The 17,234-nt window shown below is 48.0% G+C and overlaps 1 protein-coding gene across 1 annotated transcript in view; it reads right to left on the bottom strand.

Annotated features, from left to right (window-relative positions):
- The window catches only part of LOC129510188 (DNA polymerase nu-like), a 117,375-nt gene that overhangs the window by 11,895 nt on the left and 88,246 nt on the right, over window positions 1–17,234 (bottom strand). Inside the window, 3 exon segments of the mRNA XM_055326170.1 lie at window positions 203–313; window positions 5,148–5,279; window positions 11,133–11,215. Of these exon segments, the coding sequence (XP_055182145.1) occupies window positions 203–313; window positions 5,148–5,279; window positions 11,133–11,215 (326 nt within the window).

The following is a 17,234-nucleotide window of genomic DNA, read 5'->3' on the forward strand; positions in this document are numbered from 1 at the left end:
TATTCGTAGAGCCAGGATAGTGGTGCTTGAGGGAAACATCATAAAGACCACCATGTGCTGAGCGCCAAGAGCTATTTCACTGGTGCTTCAGTGAGCCCAGGAATATCATCAGGATAATCTGCTGGGTGTCACTCAGCCCTGCAGCAGCTAAGAACCCAAGAAGCAAATGGACACAGCAGGCAGGCTAAAGGACTCTGTGTACCTTGCACCACGAAGTTCACCGCCTGCCGCTCTGCTTGTGCCCGGAGCTGCTGGTCTTGGTCATGGACCCTTGGCAGTGGTCTCCTCCTGCCCATGATGGATGCCACGTAGCCTGGGTCACACATAGAAGAGGATATGAGGCAGGAATAACAGGCAGTGGGGTTCCCTGGTGTTTCCATCCTCTGTGGACACAGCTTCCCTCTGGTTGGGCCCAGGGGCCCCAGCAGGACCCCCTCCTCACTGCAGCACTGAGCTTTGCCCAGAGGCACCTTGGTCTGTCTCTGGGGCGAGTGGATTCTGTGGTGGGAAAGCTTGCCTGGTGGCTCTTCTTTCTGACTTCTGACAGAGGACGGGGAAGGTACTTTATAAAGGTTCTTAAAAGCCACCTGTGGAACTTGGGTACAGAAGTAATTCTGGACCATGAGGCATTTGGGATGGGGAGAAAGGCATTAATCCATATTCTACTTGAGGAGGCATTGATGGTCTATGCTAGGAGCCATATTCTCACACATGGGGGCAGATCCAAGTTTTGTGGGGCCTGAAGCTTCATAATTTTGAAGTTCTCTTTCTCTTTTTTTAAAGTAGGCTCCATGTTGGGGCACCTGGGCGGCTCAAATGGCGAAGCATCTGCCTTCAGCTCAGATCATGATCTCAGGGTCCTGGGATCAGTCCTGCATCAGGCTTCCTGCTCAGAGGAGTGTCTGTTTCTCCCTCTGCCCCTCTGACCTTCTTGTGCTCTCTCTCCCCTCTCTTCTCTCTCTCTCTCTCTCTCTGTCAAATAAATAAATAAAATCTTAAAGAAAAAAAAAAGTAGGCTCCATGCCTAGCATGAACCTGACACGGGGCTCGATCTCATGACCCTGAGATCATGATATTAGCCAAAACCAAGAGTTGGATGCTCCACAGACTGCTGCAAGGTCTTCCAGAAGAAAACAAGCAGAAACATGCTGTGTTTGCTGAGTAGATTTCTGACAGTGAGGACCTGGGCTTTATTAGGTGTTGGTGAAATTAAATTCTCCACTCAGGATTTCACATGTTTGAGGATTGGGGATTGGGGAGACCCTAAGAATTTCCCACAAATGTCATAATTATCAAAATGACAATGTTTTGAGCACCCGTTGTATGCCAGGCAGTAAGAGAAAGCCTAATAGTGACTGGCAGTGAGGACAGGGAGAGTCCATGCTTCTGCCTGAATATACTTCAGTCTCTGCCTCTTGGTGTGTCTAGTGATTTTGGGCTGGATGCTGGGTATTGTGTGTTTTATGTTGCTGAGCATTGGTTTAGAGTCTTTATTTCAAGAGTGTTTGTTGGACCCAAGTAATTGGCAGATCTGATGCTTTTGTTAGGGCAGGTTTGGAGTAGCCTTTAATTAGGGCTAGTTCAGACCTACTACTAGGGTGTGGTCCTTCTGGGGTCTCTCCTGACTGTCACAGATGTCCATGAGGACTCTCCACTCTGGGAGTCAGAATGTGCACATGTCTAGCCCTGTACGGACTCTGGGATTGTCCCGCCTACTGCTCCATTTGGTGGAGCTCCGCCTCAGTGTGTGTGTCCTGGTGCTCAGACACAGAGGGAATCCTCTTAAGATGTGTGCAAAGCGCCCTCCTCTCTGATACTCCCCAGTCCTCCCCAGTCCTGAGGCCTGTCTCCTTAGCTTAGTGAGACCACCATCATTGGCTTGGTTTCCCCTCCTGCATGTGCTCCGGGGTGCTTGGAGGCTCTCAGGGATGAACCCAGTGTCTGAAAACAGCTGCTTCATCCATGCCCAGTTTTCTAGTTGTTTATTGTGGGAGGAGGGTCTGAGCTCAGGCCCAAAGTGGAAGCCCCTGGCTCCACACATTTCAAATCTTGCTTCTGCTCTACCCAGTGTTTGCAGGGCTGAGGTCAGAGTTCCTGATAACTCTGCGAGATGTCTCCCATCCCTCCCATGAGTCACTATGCTCAGGAAGGGGGCCAGGGGATGGAAGGAATGCTTCTAGAAGCCATTCCTATGCCAGCATGGCCAGCATCCCTCAATCATTCAGGGAAAGAGTGATAAACCAAAAAAATATCTGCACTGAAATCCAAATTAAATGAGTCACTGACTCGACTTCCCCTTAGCTGGATCCCAAACTGGCTGTGGCCACTCTGATGCCCCTTGGCATAGAAAGGAGGGGCTGGGGTGGAGGAGGCAGCCTCTCAGTCGATTGCAGTCAAAATGCCTTGCTTTTGCCAATTTTATAAAGGACCAGACGATATGCGCAGCTTGCAGGGCCTCTCCCCAGGGCCTTGGAAAGGACTCCGGACCTACCTATCATCAGCACCCTGGTAGATATACCTTGTGTGTCTGCTCCAGCCCCAGTAAAGTCAGGCATGCCCATGCGGAGAGCTGCCACCCACACCTGGGACCTGAGCCCTGCTCTAGCCAGCAGCTGATGCTGCCTCCTTGCTGTGTTCTCCATCCATCCCACCTCAGACGCTGGGCTGAGACCCTGACACTTCAGACTGCTCCAGGGGTACCGGCTCTGACTTTAGCTTCTCTTGTTAATCTATTTCCCATGCTTGAGGACCGATTTGTGCAAAAAAACCCCAGCCTCTTCCTGTGGCATGGTGTGCCACACAGGGTGCAGGCCTGCTGGCCTTGTCTCTGGCCCTGTGCTTCCCCCAGCCGCCTGCCCACCCCAGTGCTGCTCCAGGCTCTCCCGGCCTTTCACATGGTGGCCTAGAGGTCACCCCCAGCGAGGCTGGGGCTCATACTGCTCTCCAGGGACCTCCCTCCGCCACTCTCTGTACTGGCATCCTGTTGGCTTTTTTCACACTGAGAATCCCATCATTCTGATCCTGTCCGAATGTACTTGCTTACCCGGTCTTCCTGTCTGCTCTTGGATGGAATCACTGGCATCAACACAGTGCCTGAGCCTCAACAAATGTCTGTGGAAGATTTTAATGATCATTTGAGGATTTCTTCAGTGTTTGCCCAGAAATGTAATAGCCAGGTTGTAGGGCATGCATACCTCATGTGTGGCCCTTTAAGAGTTGAGTATGAGGTGGCAGGGAGGGTGCTGGCTTTGGGCCTGAGCTGCCTGGGGCAGGATCCTGGCCTGGTACCGCCTGTTAGCTGTGTGAATGTGAGAAGCTACTTAACTTCTTGGTGACTCATTTTCCTCATCTGTAAGATGGGTAAAGGGTACTACCCAGTTGTAGAACTGCAGTGAGGATTACATGAGTTACTTTACGGAAAGCCGCTGAAATCGTGCCTGCACCTTCACAGTTCTCTGCCTATGGCAATCCTGACTCCATATACTCTCATCAACACTGGGTTCTGTTGCTCTTCTGACATTTCAAAGTGGGCAGTATTTTATTTTCCCTTTGTTGAAGGTGCGGGTTGCAGCAGGTGGGGGCTCAGCCCCCAGGTCCAGGGAGCCTGTTAGATGCTTGCTGGGGATGGAAGCGGTTTGCTGGCTTTCTTTGCAAGGGAGCTGGGCACTAAGTGTGTTCAGTGCCCACAGGGGCCCCATGTGGGGCTACTGCCTGGACACACGGTCAGGCCCAGGAAGAGCCTGTGGGAGGGCTGCCCAGGACTGCCAGCCCTCAGCAAGCCTGGCTCCTGAGGGACCCCAAGGGAGCACACCACAGCCATCAGGAGGGCTGGCCCACAGCTGTCCCTTCCATAAAGCCCGAGTGCCCCTCTGTACCTGTGGCTGGCTCCATTCCCAAGGTCTGCTTCCTGAATTTCTGCTCCTGCTCATTTCTTTCCTTCCCACTTCTTCATTTCTCTGTGATGCTCTCTTCCAAATGTCTTGGGTTGAATACAACCCATTTATGTTCACAAATTTATTTCTTTCCTTTTAAAATCTACTTTTAAAGTATTCCATTTCTTCTACATGAAGTGTCAGTATGGAGATCCTCTCCCTGTCATTTATTTCTAAGATGTTTGTAATGTTCTTATGACTTCTAATTCTGAGTCATTAAGGAGTGTGATACATTTTCTTTTTTTGTTTTTTAAATTTTTTATTTATTTATGATAGTCACACACAGAGAGAGAGAGAGAGAGAGAGAGGCAGAGACACAGGCAGAGGGAGAAGCAGGCTCCATGCACCGGGAGCCTGACGTGGGATTCGATCCCGGGTCTCCAGGATCGCGCCCTAGGCCAAAGGCAGGCGCCAAACCGCTGCACCACCCAGGGATCCCAAGTGTGATACATTTTCAAGCAGGTGGACAGACGGATGGCCACACATTGAGGTATGAGCTACCTTTGCTTCCCACTGTGGTCACATGACATGTTGTATTTGATAGTCTTTGAAATCTGTGACCAAATTGTGTTGAAATTTTGTAAACATACCATGTGCTTTTCATATGAGCATGTGTTCTCCACTTTTAGGTGAAAGAGTTTCTCTCTCTGCTTATCGAGCAATTTCTTTCTTTCTTTCTTTCTTTCTTTCTTTCTTTCTTTCTTTCAGAAAGATGGTATAAATTTGATTAACTAGAAACAAGCCAAATTTATTTATTTATTTTTAAAGATTTTATTTATTTATTTATTTATTTATTTATTTATTTATTTATTTATTTATTTATTATTCACAAGAGACACAGAGAGAGGCAGAGACACAGGCAGAGGGAGAAGCAGTCTCCATGCAGGGAGCCTGATGTGGGACTCGATCCTGGGCTGAAGCTGCCCAGAATCCTGCCCTGAGCTGAAGGTAGATGCTCAACCGCTGAGCCACCCAGGCATCCCCCATCGAGCATTTTCTGACTCTGAGATTGCCTCAAGCTGATCCTACTCTGGACCCTTCTCACACTGGAGCCTTGTGGTCCCATTTCACGCTCACCCAGTCCCCTCCCACATGCCCGCCAGTCCCCTCCCACATGCAGGCCACCTCCAAAGAAGCAGGGGCCAGGAGACCAGGTATGCAGTCAGCAGGGAGGGGAAGAGGGGACTGCAAAGGTTTTGGCTGCATCTGGCTCACCTGTCTGGTGACACTGGGCAATGGTTGTTTGGACAAAGTCCTTGATTTTCTTGTACTTCTGCAAAAAACTCTCCAAAAACTGGGCAGCTTCCTGCACAGTAACCCCAAGGCACGCTGCAAGCCTCTCCTTCCCTGTGTGGACAGAAACGCTCAAGATCAGAGGCAAGCCCTGGTCACACCTGTGGGGACCAGGAGAGCAAGCTGCCAGGCAGTGGCCACCACACACAGCAGTGGACCCTCGGAAGGGCCCTTGGGAGACCCTATGAGTCCAGGTCCCGGGGCACCACCCGTCTCTTCTGATTGGTCAGGATGGTGTTGGCTTAGGCTTTCCAGCTGAGTGCTCAGTGCTGCTCGGCCTAGACTGGTGCCTGATAAACATGTATTTACTCAGTGATGTTGGCTGAGTGCCCGGCAAGTACTGCTTGTAAAGTCGTGAGTGAATAGCTCTACTGCCCCCGTCCAGAGGGAGACCTGACCTGAGTGGAGGACATCAGGGAGAGGCACAGAGGAAAAGGGAAGGAAATATTCCATCACTGAATCATGAGAAAATGTACTTAGGAGCTCCCATCCTTGAAATTTTTATTTTGAGACAAACACTTCTGGTCCAGGCCACTATTTCTTTCCCAGAGGATGCAGGTATTCTTGTGAGACTGTTTACAGCAAGATCTGGTCAGGACAGAACCTCAGCTCCAGCACAGACTGCTGGGAGCAGGTGTTGAGGCCATGCTGACCTGGATCACCCACTGGAAATTCTGTGTGGCCTTGGGGCAGTTTTGTGGCCTGCCGTCAGCCCCATTTCTTCACCTAAAACTCACAAACACTAGTCCTTATCCCAGGAGCTGTTAAGGGGACATGTCTGAAGGAGCAGGATGGATGGGGCTCACAGATCCAATCTTCTCTGTGGCCAGGCCACTCTAGCCCTGGGCAGCTGATGCTTTCAGTGGTCGCACATCTTGGGGAAGCAAAGGGGCAGATGTCTGCTTCCACCGCTGGGCTAGGGAGAATGGGAAAGGCTGCAGTGGTGCCCTGTGCTCCCCAAAATCTCTCACAGCAGAGAGAGCTTGTGGAGCATCTGTCCTTGCTCTTGCCAAGCTTGCCTGACTGTCCCATGTCATTTGGACAGAAACAAACAAACAAAAAAACTCAATTTTCCCTATTAGGGCTTAATTAAGACCATGTAATAGCTTCATGAATACATTACACTGAAATAATCCATCTCTAATTCCTTCTTTCTGTGACTTTCTGATCAGTGCCCCTCTGCTACGTCACTCTGGTGCAAAACTCCATCAGCTTTCAGAAAGGAATTGGATGATGGCTGGACACCTCCAGCAGGTCTGGCTCGCGGGAACCTGAGTCTCCTCAGCTAAGTCCTTTCTCACATCTAATCTACTGTTAATCCTCGTCAGTGAATTTTTTATTTCTGACATTGTAATTTTCAGTTTTAGGATTTCCATTTGGTTCTTTTTATTTTCTGAGATTTCCTATTTTCTTTTCATTCCTTATGAGCATGCCTTCCTTTACATCCTTCAGCTCAGTTATAACAGTGGTTTTAAAATCCTTGTCTGCTAATTTCAACATCTAGGTCATCTCAGGATTTGCTTCTGTGATGGCCTTTTCTTTTGAGTATAGATCAAATTATCCTGTTTCTTCATATGTTCAGTTATTTTGGATTAAATACTGGATGTTGTGAATGAAATGTGGTAGACACTTTGGATTCTATTATGTTTTGTTCTGGATTATTGACCTTTTTTTAAAGGAGGCAGCTAATGTGGCCAACATCAAACTTTGAACTTTATTGCTTTGCAGTGGGAAGTAGCTGAAATCTCAGATCAGTCCATTTCACTTTGGCTGGGCTATTTGAAGTCTGCCCTACTTCGGCATCGTTAGGGGTCAGCCAGAGGTTTGCGCCGAGTTCATACCCAGAATTTGGGATTCTTGAGCTTCTTTGGCTCTCTTTTTTTCTGATATTTCTCCCTCACTTTCCAGATTCTCTGGTTGCTTCAAAGTATGTCCTCTGTTTCTTCAAGCAAGTAAGACTATGGACTTCTGTTGGTGTTTTGGCCGCCCATAATACAGGCTGAGGACTGTCTCTGGGTGAAGAGCTATAAAAAAGGGGAACTCACCCTGAACCATTCCTCCCTAAGGTCACTTTTTAGTACCTTTAGGTAGTACTTTTTCCCTAATTTATAGTTGGTACATGTGCTGGGACCTGCTTGGCCATTACAGAAGTCACACTTCTCCTTCTCAGTATGTATGGCTGAGAAATCATTCCTTTATTAGGTAGAGATGCTAGGATATCTGAAGAGCAGAGGTTGAGGTCCTGTGAAGAAGCCTGTTTACCAGAGGCCAAAAAAATGCAGCAACCACAAGGAAAATGACAGAGACTGGGAAAGAGATAGAGAGTCCAGTCAGTTCTCTGGATTCCTGCTCCGGTGCCCTTCCAGTGGGACTGTCACACTCAGAGGCCCCCCAAGCAGGATGGCCTTGGGTTCCACTAGCCCCTTCCACACAACTGTCCTCCGTGCTTTGGTTCATGTGATCAGGTTTCTCCCATGTGAGTCGTAACTGCCTGCAGGCTTGTCTCCCTGAGATTACCCCTGACAGTGAGAGCCCCCTTGGTGGAAGCACAAGTCACTCCTCATCTCTGAAATCCTACGTGAACACACAATGTGTTTTCCCACAGATGGCTAATTACATCGTGTGAGCATGCGCTACATCTTTAGGAAGACAATCTTCACTCCCTTTTCTCCAAGCGCTCTCTCAGCATATTTGCTAATAGTCTCTCCTCTGGTCTATAGCTCTAGGCCTTGTGAGTGCTTGGCACATAGTGGGCCTCCAGTGATGCTGGCTGGTCTAACTGGAGCAGACGTGACTACCTCTATGTGTCTTTCAGAACTGCTTGGACAGCCTGCCTAGCCTATCTCAGCCCCACTTGGCACTAGTAACTCTGTGGCAAGTGCATGAGATACTCTATGCTGCCCTCCTGGCCCATGCAATTCCTGTGATGAATGTCAGCCCGTGGGAGCAAGCACTGCACCATCCCCAAGGTCCCCTGTGGGCACACACTTGGGGATGCCTGCTGATCAAATGTGACTGGATATAGAGGCAAACTTAAACGCTGGACAACTTGAGGAGAATCAAAGGTTGAATGGACTTTAGGAGCAGGGAGAGCTCAGAGCAAGACCATCAGGAGAGGCTTCCTGGAGGCAGTGAGTCCTGATGGGCTCAGAGGGACCATTGGCAGGACTGGGCTAGGGTGCAGTTAGTTGGCAGGTGGCTGAAAGAGGGGTAGTGAGCCCATGGGTCATCCCTTTGGGTGAAGCTCCCGGGGAACAGCTGCTCTGTGGTCACCACCATTCTGGCAGGGACCACCCCACCCCCGGCAGAGTCTGGGGGAGGTGTGGGGATCAGGCTTTTCCACCCTCAGACCACTGGAGGCCCGCACAGATGTGAAGTCTCTCTTGAGCACCTTCTCTGCTCATATCACTGTTCTGATTCTCCTTGCCTGTCTCTCACTGCAATCCTCATGCTGATGGCGCCAACCCAGGCAATGCCACTGCCATGTTCCCCTAGCATTCAGAGCAGCAGCTTCCAGACCCTCAGTGGTACCTTTCATGCAGCCCATGAAAGCCAGCTGGTAGGAAGCATATGTGCTGCATTTCCAGAGGGTTCCCAGCAGCCCAAGAGACCCAACAGGCTCGCCTGGCAAGACTCTGGCCTCACACGTGGGGAGGATGGCACAGCCGTGTGCTGATGCCAGCACATGCTCAGGAATCTGCTGTCAAGCAGGCCGGTGACAACAGGAACAGCAGAAATGGAGGCTTGGGGTGGGAACCCTGTCACTGTCAGGGCTAAAAGCAGCCAAATTACTCTTTTCACTAACATCATGGCTAATGACTCACTGCTTATTTACAAAGTGGAGCTCTTTATAAAGTGCATCCTCCAGAAGGTGCCAAACCAGCAGAAGTGAAGACTGCTTTGGGTGCGTCCTGCCTTCTGTGCAAGGCTGCACTGATGGCTCTGCACACTCCCGCCCATCCCTCTCTCCCAGCTGGATCCAAGGTGGTGGCCCCACTACTGCACACAATGCTCGTCCCGTAGCACTATGTACTGGTTTGCACTGAACTAAGGGGCACCCAGGGTGACAGCCACCACCCCAACAAGCCTACCTTCTCACTGACGAGGAGGTGACTGGGGCAAAGGGGGTGGAGGGCTCTGTGGAAGGTCACAGGTCCAGGAGGGGAGAGAGTTAGGACTCTAGCCAGGTTACCTGCCAGGGAAGCGGGGTAACACTCTTCCTGCAGAGCCAAAGCTAACAGTATGTCTATGACATATGGCTCTGGAGCAAGGAGGCAAAGCACCAAAATCTAATATAACTTGGTGGAATGCTGCATCTCTCTTGGCCCCCACCTCCGACAGTGGCCTGGGAAGGTTCAGAAGCACACAGAGAGAGGCCAAGAGGAGGAGACAGACCAAGCAAGTCTGAATCATCCTGCTATCACCACTGAGTTCAATTCTTTCAAAGTTTTTTAGCCTGTTTCTGTGTACACAAAATGTTTTCACAATTAGAGTCAGAAAACTACCCAGTTTGCTAATTGGTTCGGTATTTATTATGAGCCTGCTGTGTGCCTGGCCATGAGCATAGCTAGCAGAGCTCCTGCTTCATGGGGCTCCTGGGGCTGGGAGCATGGGTGGCACTCTGGAGGAAGCGAGCCATGGAGGGTGTGCTGCGTGCTGCATAGGGCTGGGGGCCCCAAGCCTGGACAGCGGTGTGTGACTGATGGACTCTTAAGTGGCTTCCAAGGTCCTGCCTCCTGGTCTTCATGCCCCTCACGGAACCCCCTCCCCTGGAGTGTGGGTCATGGAGGTATTGACCTGGGATGGTGTATATAAGTGTGCAGCACCATCTCGCTGGCTCCCAAGAATGAAGCCACTGTGTGGTAAGCTCTGCCTATGTTGGGGGACCGACGTGGCAAGACCTGAGGGCTGCTGATGTGCCCCCCAGTGGAGCTGCAGGTGAGACCACAGAGACCCACAAACAGAATGACCGTGAATGTGTGATCTGGAAATGGATCTCTGATATAGTCGTCAGGGAAGGCTGAGAGAGGGAGCTCTGTGGAGGTGGGGGTGTGCAGCAGAGAGAGTGACTACAGGGCCTGGGCTGGGAGCCGGGCTGGCCAGCGGGAGGCACGTTCCAGATCCATCATATGCAAGTCCCTCAAGTCCCAGCACATGGTCACACTGCAGAAGTACAAGGTGGCTCTTGCATATAATCGACTATACATCTGCCTGGACTTTCCTGCCCTGAAAGCTCATCCCCTTTTGCTGCCTTTCCTTGAGTGGCAGGGAAACAAATTCTCCTCTCAGTGTTTTTGCATGGGCCGTGCTGCTCAAACAGGACTGACCCAAAGGAAAGGCGGTCCATGCAGGCCAGTGGACAGCCAGATGTGCCCTTCCTTCCAGAGGTGCTGGCTGGCCCACGGCCCCTTCTGACACTCTCCCTTGCTATCCTGAGGGGACACGAGGCCTCACTGGCTCAGCATGATGTAGAGGGAGAAAAGAGTTTCCATAGAATTTAATGAGTCACGTCAGGAAAGGGGGGGGGAAGGGTGACAAGGACACTCTGCCTCGTGTCCTGGGTTAGGATGAAGTCCCCTTGAGCATCTCAAGGACAGAAATGGTCCCCAACACAGCCATGTGAGGTTGGGGCCAGGTGTGAGCCCTGCATGCCCCCCAGCTGGGCGATCTTGGTCTACGTTCACTCCTGTGCTTATTATCTCAGCTGGCCAGACGCTGAGGGAGTTAATAGCCTTGAGGGGTCTGGCTGGTATCTGGTGTATCACAGATGTCATTGGTGTTTTGTAAATGACACTTGGGAACTCACAGAGTGAGCTCCAAGGGGAAAGAATGATCTCTTTAGGGCAGATGACAAGGGCCACCTCCAGGTGGCCTACAGGTGACACCCAAGACTGGTCCGCAGCCTACCTGCTCCGTAGACCACGGAATACACCACCTTCTTGGTCTGCTCTCTGTCTGCATATGTCACACATTCTGGGGGAATGTCCTTCCTGTGTGGAGAGATGGCATGTGGTCAGGCATATCAGCATCGTGCCTGCAGAGGAGGCCATGTGAGTCCAAGCAGCATGCCACCCACCACGGCTCTTAACCATTTCAAACCTGTCCATGGGGTGGGGGGGACATTCAGCACCTGCAGATCTGGCTCAGCAGGGGCTCTCCACATGGATGCTAATGCATGTGGCTCTTCCACATGGTGCAAGCTGGCCATATTCCTGAGCATCAAACACCAAAAACAAAAAGGATTTTCACCAAAGGGGTACCAACCAAACTTGAGGAGAGCCTGCTCCCAGTGCAGGGCACCTGGGCCTAGGAGCCCAGTGGACTCCACACTGGGCTGTGTAGGATAGTTGGGCAGCCTCGGCCTTCCTTGCAGATATGGTTGGGCTGGTGGGTGAGCCGGTCTTAAGCCTACAGCACTCAGACAAAATAAAGATCAACTCAACATCTGACCAGCATGTGAACTGCCACAGTCTGCAGAGGGTAAAGCTGAGCTGTTTGAGTAGCTCCAGGTGCCACCTCCCTGCGCAGCTATGTGCCTCAGGTGGACCAGGTGTCTCTGACAGAGTAGGCATTTCAGATGCATGAGGACAGAAATAGAAAAGGGAATCTGTCCCCATCTTTGTGGGTCAGCTCTGCTCTGGGCTGTTGGCAGCGCTGCCTTATCCTTCCCTTCCAGCTGGCACTGGGCCTAGACACCAGCCCCGCACAAGAGCCTGGGGTCTTCTCTAGTCTTTTCTGAGTGTGTGAGCTGCCTCGGGCATGCATGTGGCTCTCTAAATTTCCTGGTGTGCACAGGCAGCTTTGAGTGCCCAGGAAGTTCTTCTTTTTTTTTCCTTTTGAGATATGTTTATTTATTCTAGAGGGAGGGGAGGGGGACAGGACAAGTGAGAAGGGCAGAGGTAGAGGCAAAGTCTCCAGCAGACTCTCCGCTGAGCGTGGAGCTTCACTTGGGGCTCCAGCCCACGACTCTGAGATCCCACTTGAGCTGAAACCAAGCGGGATATTTCACCCACTGCCCTGCCTAGGTGCCCCCCACCCCAGCAGTTTTTCCCAATTGCTCCCCCCAAACCTCCCTATTATCTTGCTCTGTGGCTGTTTAAGTTACATGTTTTCTAACAATGCCCCCACTTGTCTGCCCCAAGTGAGTTCTGAGGTAGGAGAAACAATGCATGTTGTCAGGCCCTGGGGCAGCCCCCAGACAGCTTAGACTAAACGTGGATCTCTGAACAAGGTCTGCTCACTCTCTGTGGAACCAGGCACCTGGGCCCCAAAGGGAGGTGGAGGTGTGCAAATGCCACAAAGCACTCCCACCATCTGTAGTTGCTTTTTCTTGATTCAGCATTTCCTTAGTTGCTATAAACTGTTGACTGTTTTCCAGAGTTCTGACAAAGCTGGTTCTGACAGTTTTTGCTTGATTTTTTGGTGTTTCTGTGGGGGGGGACAGACCCTCAGAGACGCCAACTTTCCCATGTTCACTGGCCTTCTGGAGTGCACAAATTTTTACCACGTGATCTAAGTACCAATGCATTCTTGTGCTTTTCCCACTGTACCAAGATATTTTGCCCACTTGTTTATCTCACTCTTGAACTTGGTACATTAACAGCTCTATTTAGATGAGAAGCAAAAAACCAACATGCATTCATGCTCAGAACAAATATGTGTCCACTCCTAGGTCACTGTCCACCCTCCCTCCCTTTATTTGGGAAAGCCTGCAGGTGCTCCCAGCCTGCTCAGGAAAGACACTGCTGGAAAACTTGCTAGGACTGGCTTTCCCTGCTTCTTGCCCAGCCATCCGTGACAAGGGCTCAGACAGACCCTCCAGTGGCAGCTGTAGGGAGGGAAGGAGCAAGCACTTTAGAGCCAGGCCCTGCAACCAAGCACGTAGGTGACCTCTCCTTAGTGCTGTCAGGTCAGGAGTTGTATGATGAAACATTAACCTCTCCCAGAACCTGCTTCTTCCCAAAGTGTGACAAGATCCAAACAGTATAACCAATACATAGATATTATGGATGTATATCAAAACCACACTCTCATAGTAGAGAATATACTTTCTTCCTGAGCACATACAGCATATTCATAATAACCCATCATACATTAGGACACCAGAAAATATCAAAAGATTGCACAGAGCAAAAATATTAAAAAAACATTTTGATCACAGTGCAAGAAAACTAAAAACTAAAACCAAAGCCCTCTTTTCTCCCAAACCAAACCCAATCCCATCTACCTAGAATAAAACAAAAAAAGTTCTTTCAGATTTTGGGTGAAGAAAAATACAAATTATATAGCTTCTGGGGCACCTGGGTGGCTCCGTCGGTGAAGCATCTGCCTTCGGCTCAGGTTGTGATCTCAGGGTCCTGGGATGGAGTCCCGTATCAGGCTCCCTGCTCAGGGGGGAGTCTACTTCCCTCTGCTCCTGTTCTCTCTGTCCATTTGCACTCTCTCTCTCAACAAATACAATCTTTTTTTAAAAAAAATTATATAACTTCTAATGAATACCTTGTATGTCAGACACAGTAGATTACTTTTAAAACAGTGAGGAAATTTCATAGCCCTGAACACTTGGTATTAATAACAATGAAAGAATAAAAGTACAGTTGGCCTTTGAACGACACAGGGGTTGGGGTGCTGATTCCCTGCACAGTCGAAAATCCATGTATAACTTTTGACTTCCCCAAAACTTAACTACTAATAGCCCCCTGTTGACTGGTGACCTCACTGATGACATAAACAGTTAACACATGTTCTGTGTGTTACATGTATCATATACTGCATTTTTACAATAGAGTAAGTCATGGAAAAGAAAATGTTAAGAAAATCGTAAAGAAGAGAAAATACATCTACAGTACTGTCCTGAAGCAAAAAAAGTCCTTATTTATTTAATTTCTTAAAAAGATTTTATTTATGGGGCACTTGGGTGGCTCAGTGGTTGAGCATCTGCCTTTGGTTCAGGGTGTGATCCCGGGGTCCTGAGATTGAGTCCTGCATAGGGCTTCCTGCAGGGAGCCTGTTTCTTCCTCTGCCTATGTCTCTGCTTCTCTCTCTTATGTCTCTTATGAATAAATAAAATCTTAAAAAAGATAAATATATTTATTTACAAATAAATAAAATCTTAAAAAATATTTTATTAATTTACAGAGAAAGAGAGCACAAGCAGGGGGAGCTACAGGCAGAGGGAGAGGGCAAAGCAGGCTCCCCGTAGAGCAAGGAGCCCGATGCAGTGCTTGATACCAGGACCCTGAGATCATGACCTGAACTGAAGACACACGCCCAACCAACTGAGCAAGCCAGGTGCCCCAAAGTCCTCATTTAAATGAACCCATGCAGTTCATACCTATGTTGTTCAAGAGCCAACTGTATATGAACTAAGTTTTCAACTTAAAAAACAATAAAAGAACAACAAATCAAAGAACACACAGGAGAGAAATAATAAAGTTAGAATAAAGATAGGAACAGAAATTGATGAAGCAGAGAACACAAAACACTAGACCAAATTAATAAATAAAAATCCTGGTTACTGTAAAAAATAAAATAGATAAACCATTAGCTGGTATAATCAAAAGGGAACAAGCACAGATATACAAAATAAGAAACAATAAGGGAAGGTAACTACAGATATGCAAGAAATTAAAAATTAATCTTAAGTTATTTTGCAGAACTCTATGCAAATAAATTAAAAAACTTAGGTGAAATGGACGTTTCTTAAGAAAATACAGTTATAAAAATTTGTTCTAGTAGAGATCAAAGTTAGGCCATAGAGGAATGTCCAAAGAAGAAACAGAGAAAATTATTAAGGAACTACCCCACAAAGTCCTCCAGACACAGATGGTTTCAAAGGGGAATTTTATCAAACAGAAAATGAAGAAAAATGTATTTTATTAAGTACGTATAACAGTTATACCAAAACATGATAGAGTTTATTTTATTTTTTAGAAAGATTTTTATTTATTTATTTGACAGAGAGAGCATAAGCAGAGGGAGTGGGAGGGAGAAGCAGGCTTCCCTCTGAGCAGGGAGCCTGATGCGGAGCTTGATCCCAGGACCCTGGGATCATGACCTGAGCTGAAGGCAGACACTTAACCAACTGAGCCACCCAGGCACCCCAATAGAGAGTTTAATGAAGGAAAATCACAGACCCTACCTCCTATGAATATTGATTGATGTAATAATCGAAAATAGAATATTGGCAAATGGAGTCCAACCCTATAATAAGAAAATAGTACCCATGGCCAAGCAGAGTTTATACTAGGAAAGCAAGGTTGGTTCAATGTTAGGATAGCTATTAATATAATGCATCACATTAATGGAACTAAGGAGCAAATTATGTGATTGTCTATATAGTTGTTGAAAAAAATCCTACGACAAAATTCAACACCTACTCCTAATAAAAACTCTTGGGAAAATAGGAGTAGCTGGATACTTCCTTAAAATTATAAAATACACACCCCAATCCTAAAGTTGGCATCGTAGTATATGGAGAAACACCAGAAGCACTCTTACTAAGGTCAGAAGCAAGGCAAGGGTGCTCACTACCTCCAATACCATTTAACCTTGTTCTGGAACTATTAGCTATATCATCAGAGTCATAAGAATTGAAAAATATGAAGAAAACTATCTCTAGTTGCAGATGACAAGGTAGTATTCTGGAAATACCTAGAGAAACAATGATAAAATAATTCATAAAGTAGCAAGAAATAAAATTAGCATAGCAAGGCAATAGACTTCATGTATGCCAATAACATGAATGAACATACAATGGAAGAAAGGACTTCATTTACAACATCAGTGAAAATGACAAAATACTTAGGAATAAACAAGAAATGTGTCAAACCTATATGAAAAATCTTTAAAACCTCCTGAAAGACACAAAAGTGGACTTGACTGAATGCAAAGGCATCCCTTGTTCTTGATTGAAATATTTCAATATCATCAAGATATCAGCTCTCCTTACAGTAATTTATGTATTTAATGAGATCTCAATAAAAATACCAATAAGCGTTTCCATGGGACTAGATGCTGGTGTTCACATGGTGTATAAAGGCTTGGAAACAGAAGAACTCTGGGGGCGGGGAGGGGCTGGGCCACCCAGACATTAAAACAGGCAGCAAGCCCTGAACAGTGCAGTGGTGTGGTGCAAGCAAGAGAAGAGCCAGAGCACCTGAGTAGAACAGACACCTCAGGGGCAGATTCAATGACATGCAGAAATCCCCTGGAATAAAGATGGGCTTCCTGGTAGATGGTTCTGGGACATATGGAGAGCCGTTTGGAGAAGGGGACCAGAAAACCTGACAAACTCCTCTGTAACCAAATCTAGATGCAGTGAGGGGAAGGGTTGATGGATCACCACCCCTACCATCACTACCACCCAAAACCCCACATCTTTTGTGTGGCGTAAGATACCATAAGCAAAGTCAAAAGACAAACAAACAAGGAGAAAATATTCCTAACATGTATCAGAGATGAAGGGCTAACACCCTAACGAAGACAAAATATTCCTACAAAAGAAAGATGAAAATGGCTGAGAGGCACAAGGCAAGCTCAGTGTGTGGATTTCCACTGGCCACAGTGGGGCAGGGCCTCTGGTTCCTGATACCTTAGAGGGATTCTGCTTTTGCATCTGCTTGTTGGGTAGTTAGTTCACTCCCACCCCACCCCAGAAGCCCAGGTCCGCTGACCCTTCCGGATGCAGAAGAAGTGTCTGAAGTGGCTTAACACAAAGTACGATGACTGTTTCGGGACATAGGTTAAGGGTTTACCTGTGAGTGGAGGATGCTGTGGCTGGCAGAGAGGGCCAGGTCTTCTGTTTTCTTTTATTGGCTTCTAAAAATTAATTTTATTCATGTATAATTAACACGTGATAAATTGCACCCATTTTAAGTGCACAGTCCAATGAAATTTCAAAAATGGATACACCTGTATAACCACGAACACAATCAGGATACAGAACATTCCTCTTATTCCAAATGTTCCTTCATGCCCCTCTGAAGTCAAACCACCCCAAGTTCTGCA

The sequence above is a fragment of the Nyctereutes procyonoides genome, unplaced genomic scaffold, assembly GCF_905146905.1.
Source record: "Nyctereutes procyonoides isolate TBG_1078 unplaced genomic scaffold, NYPRO_anot_genome, whole genome shotgun sequence".
Classification (NCBI taxonomy): domain Eukaryota; kingdom Metazoa; phylum Chordata; class Mammalia; order Carnivora; family Canidae; genus Nyctereutes; species Nyctereutes procyonoides.